At 37.6% G+C, this 11,120-nt stretch overlaps 1 protein-coding gene across 1 annotated transcript; it reads right to left on the bottom strand.

Moving 5' to 3' along the window:
• Positions 1-6,820: 6,820 nt before the first annotated feature.
• LOC144659337 (uncharacterized) lies at positions 6,821-9,949 on the bottom strand. The gene is made up of 4 exons (XM_078519750.1): positions 9,878-9,949; positions 9,021-9,126; positions 8,244-8,480; positions 6,821-6,963 (listed from the first exon to the last, which is right to left on the bottom strand). The coding sequence occupies exons 2-4, from the start codon at positions 9,103-9,105 to the stop codon at positions 6,821-6,823; spliced, it is 465 nt and encodes a 154-aa protein (XP_078375876.1). The 5' UTR covers positions 9,106-9,126; positions 9,878-9,949.
• Positions 9,950-11,120: the final 1,171 nt, after the last annotated feature.

Here is an 11,120-nt window from a genome sequence, read left to right on the forward strand (position 1 = left end):
AGCATCTCAGCTTCCAAGTTCCTGGATCGAAAGAGTTCCCATCGAAGTTCAGCAAGGGTGGTAGGTCCCGAGTTGCAGTACACTTGGCAGACAATTTCCTCTAGGTCTTTAACTTGAGTAGGCAGTTCTCAGTTGGCTAACTGGTTGAATAGCGAGGGGCAGACCGACTGAGAGAGGTGTTTGCACGGTGTGTTTCAATCCCTTGTTTGCCTTAGGTTGATCCTTGACTTGACTTCTTGTGTTTTGGACATCGAACTGACCTGCTAAGTTAACAATTTTGTTGATTTCTTTATCACGCATTCCCGAAACATCGAGTGCGTGCGAGCCAAACGGCATATGTGTGAGAAAAAACTGGAGTAAGGACGGATTCGGAAAATCTTCAAAGCTTCCAATGAATGACCAATTCCGGTGCTACATAATTTCTCGCCGCAACACCAATGTCATAGTTTCTAAACCCTCAATGGTATCCTTACTTGCTATCCATTTGAGCTGACAGTACATCAATAGCCTTGCTGATGGCTGCTAACTATACAACTATGTTAGGCTCATTTTTACGCAGCGACTTACAAACTGCAGATTTGGAAGCTGCTCACTTTAAAGTTGTTTCAATCACTTTTAGTAATTTCTTGTTTCGCTTATTTCCATTGAACTCTGTTTAATATCGCCACGTAGATGTCATTTACTTCAGCCATATTCAAGCTGGCGCTATAGTCCGCTAGCGTGTTTTGAACTGCCAGAACTAATTCTACATCACACGCCGAATGAACAACTTATTTTACAGAACCACATTCACAATCAGCGCCGTGAAGGTGCGCTGAGCGTAACGCAAACAGCTCCTGTGGTTATCGATTAAGTGCTGAGGCGTATTCCCTGCGTATTTTTCTTTATTTCTAATAGCGTTGTTCCCACTTGATCTGAAAATAAAACGGGGTAAATCTTTTACAGTTTCACCGGGCTGCGACTTAGGGAGTGTTCTTAGGGAGTGTTCTTGCCCTTTACAATAAAACTAGTGGTAGCCATGCTCAATCATTGCAGGGTTGCTTGTTAGAGTCTTATTCAATGCAAAACCCTCGTTGCAGATAATACACCCCAAATGAGACATGACTTCATCGCTACTACTTGACTCTTATTTAACAAAACAACAACGACAAATTGAAATAAATAATTTGTGTTTTGTGTCTATACGCTTAAATGTGCAGCTCTAGCTGACGAGTTTCTTTTAAGGACTCGAAATTGCGAAAATACGCCTTAAGTTGTGAGTTTTAGAGCTTTGTTTTTTTCGGTGTGAAAGTGTGCTAATAAATGATAGATTTTTGAACTCCAAAGAACACCCCTAAATGTTTCCTGATTGGCGTACAATAACGCTTCTCAAATTAATCTTACTTTATTGTTTAAGCTTTACTTTCAGCTTTCCCTTCTGATAAAACTTAAAATACGCTTACCTTGATCGGTCACTCTCCTTCTTTTATGTAAGAAAAGAGAAACCCAGGACAGAACGAATAGGAACGAAACATCATTGTGCTTTTCTACCTGACGAACCGAACTTTAATTGACTTAAATAGGTTTTCTACCCACAAGAAGAACAACTTTAATTTAGTCATACGACGCACGTCAAAAGGTCAAACTACGTTGTAAGTTTTTTTCGGTGTAAAATGGAGTCAGAGCAAAGATATTACCACAAAACCGTTTAAACACACAAACACTTTAAACGGAACTCTTCAATAGTATAAAACATCAGTAACAGAAAGAAGACAAATAGCGTTTGCGGTGTTACTATGAGACTAACAAAAGTCAATGTTATTTTTGTAGAAAACTGTATAAAGAACGTTTTGCACTTAACTGGACATTGTTCGTACTAGAAATCATTCGTTAGTTAAAGTTTATTTAAAATGCTTTGTTTTGCTACTGAAAAGTAAGAGTTTATAAATCCAAGATGGCGGATCCAAGATGGCCACCGCCAAAATAGCAGGTAGTTAATTCTGACGTCATCGCCGTTTGCCATGGAAACCAATTTAAGTCAAATGACTTAACTAATCAAAAGCAAGCTTCGTGTAACATTTGGTACGTTAATCTTAAATCGGAGCAAAGATATTCGCAAAACTTATTCATCATATAATTAGCATCTAATTAGCATAAATTAAATCCTCAAGTAGCCAGAAACATGGGAAGATGTGGTCGAAAAATTTGAACCCCATCGGATTCTTATTATTCGGCCCAAAATTAGTGCAAAACAGCGAAAAAATCAATTTCGGCACGAAAATCCCACGGGAGCGATTTTTCGGACATACCGGACCGCACTATATCCATGCTTCAGGGATTTCTATTCCGCTGTCTTTATTGATATTATTTGAATCAGTGAGTCTTATTTGGATAGCCTCTTTATCCTGCGTGTGTATTGGTGAGTTTCACGATCGATAATCTTGAATTGATTCCATAAGGAAGATGCCCCGTTTCGTTTGCGTGCTCCGAAACTGCGGAGGTTTGTGTATGAGTAAGCCATATGTCTCTGTCGTGTTCTTTTATCCTGTCTTGCGTCGCTCTCCCTGTTTCCCCTATTTATACTTTGCTTCATTCACATGGAATTTTGTATACAACACCATATTGTTTGCCCGGTTCCAGGGCGTCGTTCGGTCGTACTCAGTAAGACCGAAGAGTTGTGTCAGATTTAAAGACGGTGCGAACGCCTTGTTGTTGTAGGCAGAGGCGAAGAACCTCTGATACACCTTTAATGTAGGGTAAAACCGCAGTAGATTTTTATTCGTGCGTGGGTTCATTGTTGGCTCTTGGTCTAGTCGTCTTAGTAAAGTTTTCGTATAAACGAAGAAGGATAACCGTTAGAAACAAGTACCAACGATGAATGTTTCTTTTCTTTAGAGATAACTGATGGTTTTGTTATGGCACCCCATACCGGCTTCGTTCTTTTGTTTGTAAATTGATCCATTGTACTGGAAATACGTGGATCGTAAAACAAAATTTAAAAGTCGGTAATTTGTGTAGGTGCTAGGTTTGTGCAGTCGGCAAGACCGGGATCCTTTCCTAGTTTGCAAAGTGAGGCAATTACGTCATTGTCATCGATTGCCAAGTTCGTGAATACTGAGGTTCTACGTCAAATGATACCATGATTTCCTTTTTTGTATTCTTTTATGGTTATCGGTATTCACGAAATGAGTAGAGTTGGTAACTGCGTACTCTGATTTGCCTGTCAGTGGGGACAGGATGTCAGCTGAATGAGCCGACAAATCATAAGGAAATGTCTTTATACACATTTGATCATAAGTGGCTGTTTGTGCATGGGCCTGATCTTGTTGTAGATGGTTTCTGATAGATGTCCACTTCGTTTTAAGCTAAGAAGCTTCTCAGTGAGTTTAGGCTGACGCGTAAACAATCGACCTCATCGTCTTATGAGGACTAGCAGTATTGCAGTCGAAACGTCGCGATCAACATCTCAAAGCGATTCTATCGTGAGACAAACGAATAATAAACGTTCATTCCTATCTTACACCACGATGAACAATATTCATATCTTTAATGACATTGACACTGTATTTGTTACCATCGACGACTTTACTGGCGCCGAGCAAAGATTACGAGGAGTTTTTACATAGCAATCTAAGTTGCGTGAACGGAAAAACATTGGTTGAGGTCACACTTAGACTTTTCCTGTGGTTAAGGGCTTTTACTATAGTAAAAAAAAGTAAACAAAAGTTAACTATGGTAAACTGTGCTTGTTGACTTTTACATTTTCCAGATGGCTTCTTGTCCAAATGTTGTCAATCAAACTGCAATTTGATGACTAAAACAAATATGCTCAGACCACCTGTGCTCAGACATTCCACTTTCACTCGCTTGCATGTCGCCTGCAGTGAGCCATGGATTCAGAACGCGTGGTCCTTACGATTATTGCTCTTCTTCTATTAATCGCTGCTATTAATCTGAGCAGACGACGGCACGACTTACCCACTGCTTACCACTGCTCTCCTCGCAAGGCGAATGCTGAGAAGACAAGCTTCTGCGCGGCGAAGAAGAGCGGACATTTGTCAGACATATTTTCAGCGAATTTTCTAGGACAACTGAAATAAAAGGTCTAGCGTTGCTTCTGTGTTGATCCGAACACAAGAATAAAGCACGTAAATGAAAATGGCGCAACCATTTCACGGTTCCGGAGCTTTAAGACATTTCATGTCAAAACTTAGACAATCCATTACTTAAATAGACAAAGTTTAGATAAACGCGCGATAAACCATGCCTTTTCAGGTCGTTTTACTATAGTAAACTTTGCTTTCATCCTGCCGCCGTTGCTATCGCGACAGACTACGATTACATTTACCATAGTAAACTGAAAAAAGCCGGTCGCACTACAAATTGGCTTAACTATAGTAAACTTGACTTTACTATAGTAAAAAAAGCACTAGTGTGACCTCAACCATTGACATACCAATTCTTGCACTATCATAACAGTATGTTTCTGTGCTACACTGTAGTGCCCAGTTTTTGGAGTTAAAAGACCAGAAAAATATTTCAGTGATATTAAAGGAAATATTGCCAATGTAGGAAAAATAACAAATAACATAATTACAAATAAGGCTTTCTATTAAAAAAGTATAAAATATTAAATTATAAAAAAAATAAACTTTTTAACCAGAGTAATGTTTTATTTTTATTATTAATCCACCTAGTTAGATGCCCAATTTAAAAAAAGGAGACACTTAACTCAATCTTCGATTTTCCTTCGCATTTGCGGAGTTCAAAAACTACTGCAAAACTTTCAAAATATTTGCAATTGTCTATGCAACACATGCATGCGCTGCCCATATATGGTCAAAATGTTTACGTCATCTGTCATCCGTACATAACAGATATCCAGCGATAAACGTAGGTTGCGAAGATTCGTCCGAATTCTTGTAAAGCGCTGCAAACCAAAACAAAACAATTACCCTGCTCAATCATGCGGAATATTGACTGATTTTAGCCAACTTGGCGGCCTTCCGCGCGATGTCGCAGGATAATTGTTAATTATCGTCCGCAAGAACATCTTATAAGATGTTTGTATTTTTTATCAGTAAGCTTAGGAAAACTTATTTTATGCGTTATCATAATAAGGCTGTCATTGAAAACGGCAAGGATGTTTTGATTAGATTATTACATAATGTTAAGTTTTACATAACTATAAACCCATACAAGGTTTACAGTCCGGCCGTGTGCCTCGATTTGCTTACAGAACTTTCAACTTTGGTAGATGACTAAACACCCTGCCGGATATATAAGTAATAGCGTTTGAAGACAAATATCTGTGAAAAAGTACAATGCAATGTGAGAAACATTGCCTTTTTATTGAATTTTCACATTGCAAATTTATTAAATTACGGATGTTTCCTTCCCCCTGATGTGCAGTAAAACAATTACTTAAACATTTGTTCGTTTTGCAAATAATAACATACATACAAAAACTTCTGCATGCTGATTGGCTGAGAGCACCTCAATTAATCCCAAACAGTACAGAAAGTTGAAATTGAGTGCAAAAAGTTGAAATTAAGTACAGGAAGTTGAAATTAAATTGATTGACAGGAACGTCAAAAAGCGCGCCAAAACAAAATGGCGGCCGATGTCGGAGTGTTTAAGAGAGCAAAAATTGAGCAAAAACATAATGATTCATGAAAAGTTTGACCGATTTAACGAAAGTTATAAGTATATAAACCAAAGTAATAGGAATTGGACGTTTGTACAGCACAGGAGAGGCTTTACGAAACTACTGAAAGCTACCAATCGTGGATATTCTTACTTGACGGCTCGTAAAGAAGAAAGATTACAAGCGTGAATTGAAGTTAAGGATGAATAAGGATAAGGATAAAAGCACCTGATAATGCATAACAGAGAGCTTTAAAATTCCCTAGCGGTATCTGGTTTTTACAAATCCCGGCAACTCCGTTATGTTTAAGAACGAATCGGAAAGGTAAGCCACTGAACACGTTTTGTTTGTCATCCACTTCAAGTGAAATTTTTGTATGTGTATTATTAACAAGTAATCACATGATTTTTCTCGTACTGTTTGGGATAAATCAGCACTCGTAAATTTTTCAAAGACTACAAATTGCACTCGCCCTACGGACTCGTGCAATTTGGTTAGCCTTTAAAAAATTTACTCGTGCTGATTTATCCCAAATTGCACTCGAAATCATGTAATTACCTATACAAATTCAAAGGGCAAATAAACATATCTAATGTGCTAAGTGAAGATGTACTAACAGTAAATGAAGACCATTCAGATTGGCAAACGCTCCGCGATGTAGATATTTGATTTTGTTTGACGATAAATTTCTGTGTAAATAAATGTTAAAATTATGGAAAAAAAAACGTTTTAAAGCACATTTCTCTTTTCGACTTTTTGATTCTGTTCCATTCTCCACTCGAATTTTGATTCTTCAAAGTCAAACTTACAGTCCCAGAAGTTCTGATAGTTTAGGAAACATTCCAGCACGAATATGTGACAAGTAGCTTACTGACACTCTACTGCAAGTAAAAAGAACTTTCTAAAGACATAAATCTCCAAATAAAACTCCTTTTTCTTTCATAGTGAAATTTCCTATAAAATACATTGAAATGTCAAAGTGGATCATTTTCGAGGACGTCACGTCCAAAAACAATGTACACCACTTTACAATTGTAAGAGCATTTCATAATTTTTGGAATGACGATCATTTCAACCATTACAACATAACCTTTTCCCCCTAATTTTAAAAATATAATGATGACGCACAAATTCCACAAATTCAGAACAGTCTTTAAAAACCTTTTCTTTAGGAAAACCTATCTAGAGACTTCCTTACACAAATTTAAGGATAATAGAAGTGCATTTTGTGATGTATCCAAGTGATGTTACATTCCGGCAAGATAGAGTATCAACCCTTTTCCATTTGATGCTCTTCCAGTTGAAGCTGTCTTCCCAAGCACAGGCGTGTTCACAATCTAAACGTGAAGAAAACTAAGTCAGTCATGGAAAGAAGGAATGGGCAGTGAATACGACTCAAAGTCAATGTACATGACTTTACAAAGGTTAGAGCGGTTTTCACTTAAGTGTCGAAAGTTAATGCGTTTGCTTTGGTTTTGCATTGCTACGCTTAGTGATTGGCTCGCTCTCGCACGTTTTCCCGCGCTTCGTGCCGGCTACATGTATTTGCTTCGAGTTTTGATTGGTTCACTGGATTGTCTGTGTCCTTTGTGATTGGCCAGAGTAATTACTTTGGTTTTGGTTTTACGACACTCAATTGAAAACTGCTCTATTTTTTGCTTTGAGTTTAATTTTAACAAAGATGTTCGGGATTTTCCAAAAAGTAACACCTTTGGCTTAAAAATGGCTTTGATTAGTGATTTTTCGGACTTTTCACCCGAAATGTTTCGCTTAATTTGGTACATTGTTGATGTGATGAAAATAAAAATTGTTGTTTAAATTTTGACATCTGAAAAGGGGTAAGACTGGAAAGAAAAGAAGCAAGCAGTAACTTTATAAATTGGCCACAAAGATAAGTGAAAAATATTTATGAAGTTAAAAACTACAATAACGATAAAAAGAATAAAGAAAGAAAGACCTGATGCAAAGGAATGATTTTGCGCAGAGTGAGTCGTACGGTTTAATTGTCGAAATAAATTTATAGGTACCTAAATAATAACGAGCGGGCATTGGTTATGGTTTCCTTTGACTGCTGCCATTTTGAAACGAACCGCTGTAGACGATGTTTCAAGACATACTTCTAGCTGGGTTGAGGCAACTACCGTATTTATTCGATTAAGCGCCCTGGGTGCTTATTAAATTTTTTTACCTGGAGAGTGGGCGTTTATTCGAGGTGGGCGTAAGTTAGTTTATTGTAAGTAAGTTTATTCGAGGTTGGACGTAAGTAAGTTTATTGTAAGTAAGTTTATTGTGTAACGAAACAATAAATAATAGCAAAACGTGAAGATGTAACAAAGCAGAATTTTAACTTTTTATTGAAAGTTTCTGTAAAATACTAACAAAACATCGGTCTTTGGGGAAGTCTCTCAGTAGTACTTAGTCATTTTTTACTCTTCTTCTGCACTTCACTTTTTTTGTGGGGTGGGCTGGGCGCTTATTCGAGGCTGGGCGTTTATTAGTTTTTCCTACTTTCAGGGTGGGTGCTTATTCGAGGCGGCGCTTATTCGAGGTTGGGCGCTTAATCGAATAAATACGGTATAAGAGTCACTCGTTATTGTATGGGTATAGGTTTTTATACCTTTAAAGATGACTGAGACCATTCCCACGAAAGTTCCATGTTTGTTTGTGGCCACACAGGTGTAGTTTCCTTCCTCACGTAAGACTACGTGTGGTGTCCTGTTTGTCGTGTTAAACAGTATTGTTGAGTTTTTTATCATTGCTGTGTATACGGGGGTAGTTCCAAGGACTTTCAAGTGCAGTTTGAATCCTGGTAACACTCGCAGAACGTGAGCTGGTAATGTTACGCTGGGTGGAACTATTTGTGAATTAAGATTTGTTAGTTTTTGCATCCATCAGACAAAAAGGACGCGGTTCTATCAAGTATAATATATGACGTTAGATTTTTTATTTTAACCATTTTGTACAACGATTGCCGTGTCCACTTTACATTGTGATTTTTTTATATATTGTATTGATAACTCTGCTAGAAAAAGACGCACTGTAAAATTCATTTTCAGAATTGTGAGGAATTCTTGTCCCCACCTCACTTGCACTTTCAGGGGCAAACACATGATATAAACTGTACTGGTTAGTGCGTTAATTTATAATGGAAGAATAGTCACCGATTTCTTAATATATATAACTGCATTTTAAACTGGTACTACAAGATCATTCCCCCTTTCACTCTCAATGACGTCCAGAATAACATTGATCGTAAGTTCGATTGGTACGTTGCCAGTCACTTCTTTTGTCGGATATAGTGGCAATCGAACATGACAGGTACTAAGGGTGACGATCAGGGCGCCGTTTGTTCTCTAGTTGTAGTTAGACGTTTAAAGGATAGATAAATGCTTACCTTTCCATGAAGCGAGGGCGCTATCCACATTCCACGTTAATAGGAAGGAAATAATTTTTATGATGCAGATTATTTTCGCTTTCATAGTGGTAGTGAAACACTATTCCTGCAAATGAAAATAGTTTATGAAGAAAAATAACTCAATTTGACCAATACTTCTTTAATTGAAGTAAAGTCTGGTGGAAAAGAGAGAGAGAACGCGCTGCCAACGAGTTAGTTTTCTCATCATCATCGATCCTTTTCGCGCTATTGGACGCATAAGGCCTCTACAGTCTCTATCCAGCGGGAGGGGTCTTGTGCCGCCTTCCAGATCTCATTCCAGGTCAGGTGCAGGGACTTAAGTTCTTTCTCGGCCAAACTTCGCCAAGTTGTTCTAGGCCTTCCCCGTGCTCGCTTTCCCTCTGGTGTCCAGAATAAACAAGTGAATGGAAATCGTACTGAGCTTCTTCCATTCATGTTGTAATCTGTTTATTTTGATAATAAGTAATATCCGAGTTGCGCGTTGCGAGTTGTGTTGAGTGAATATGCAACTGGTTTACTATTACTGACTTGGTGTATTCCCTAACTTAAATATCCTTTTTTAGATTACTTTTAAACACTGACGGAGCTATCCTGTATAACAAGGGTAAACTGTTCAGCCTGTTAGTCACAAACTTCAAAGAGACAATTTCATTGATGCGAAGTGTTTTTTGTAGTATGGTTAGAAACAAACGAAGGCAAACAAATAAGTACGTAACGAACGTGAATTGAGGCTCAAAAATATTTTCATGGTGTAAAAAAGATGAACTTATTAATTTGATCTGAACTTCTCCAAGGGACGCAAAGTCGGTTATAGAAATAGTCAGCTGTCTACTTACTGTGGCAGAGTGGCGAATAACCTCAGTCAAAGGATGCCAGAAAAAAAAGACACCTTTCTACTCATATATCAGAGTCACTGTCTAAAAGACCGTCGATCGATTCAATGTTTGCAATGTGGCGGATCGGACTCATTAGATTTTTTCCAATAGATCGAGACTGATAAATGTTTTTGAGTGACAATGCAAAAAGTAATTAGGTCGGTAATTATTTACTTTTTGCTTTGACCTTGGCGGTGGTTCAAAAGCATATTTTTCTATCAGACTCAAAAACTCGCAAACTATAGCGATTCTCCTCTCCTGGATAGCTAGAATAAAGTTAATTGTTACGTGTTCAAAAAATGATGGATTCTGATTGGTCACTGATGAACGCATTGGAGGTTATAAAGTTCAAATTACACTGACTTTCATTATACAAGAAATAACTTGGTATGATTTCTAAACAGATGTTTTGGTTTATTAAAAAAATATAAAGCTTTTATTTGCCCTATTTATTGGAAGATTGTGTATTGATTTGATGAATTAAGCTTTCACAACGAAATCTGCATCTGTTCGTTCTGTTCACTGCCAAATGCTGTCAAGTATAATTACAAAACCAAATCAAAACTTTCGAAAAATCGCTTGTACTTATAAATCATGGATTGCTCTCGCTCGCATTCGAATGATTTTCTATACTTATCGAATGACTCGTAAACTAGGAAAATGTTCACGCATGCCTTGTCGCTGAACAATTTTACAAATGGCCCTGAGTCGATTCAATGTTTGTAATATGGCGGACTTGACTCACTGTATTTGTTTCCATCGAACTGCCAAATAGTTTAGGCTGTAATTATATACCTATTGCATTGAACTTCACGGTGGTTCTAAGACATATTCTTTTAGTCTCAAAACAGCACGAGTTGAAGTGGTTCTCCTTCCCTGAATAGCTAGAATTGCATAAATTGTATTATTCGCAACAAAACTGCTTGATTCTGATTGGAGACCATAAAGTTCAAATTAAAATGATTCTCAGAGTGAAAGAAATCACTTGATATGATTAATAAAAAAAATTAAATAGATTTTAGCTTTCATGAAAAAAATATGGAGCCTTGATTTGCAACCTCGTTCCCAGGGCTTTTCTCTTGGCTGCCAAATCGCCAAAGGAAAAGCCCTGGGAACGAGGTTGCTTGATTTGGAGATTTTTTGGCTTTCGGTGGATTTATTTGATGAAATGAGCGTGCAAACAAAAATGCATATATTCGCTCTG

This window comes from Oculina patagonica, chromosome 7, assembly GCF_052425735.1.
Source record: "Oculina patagonica isolate OP01 chromosome 7, crgOcupat, whole genome shotgun sequence".
NCBI classification, from domain to species: domain Eukaryota; kingdom Metazoa; phylum Cnidaria; class Anthozoa; order Scleractinia; family Oculinidae; genus Oculina; species Oculina patagonica.

Coding starts and splice junctions, on each gene's coding strand:
- LOC144659337 (XM_078519750.1), bottom strand. CDS start 9,105: ATGAAAGCGAAAATAATCTGCATCATAAAAATTATTTCCTTCCTATTA. Junction 8,481..9,020: donor CGCCCTCGCTTCATGGAAAG/GTAAGCATTTAT, acceptor ATTCACAAATAG/TTCCACCCAGCGTAACATTA. Junction 6,964..8,243: donor GGTCTCAGTCATCTTTAAAG/GTATAAAAACCT, acceptor CTTCACGTTTAG/ATTGTGAACACGCCTGTGCT.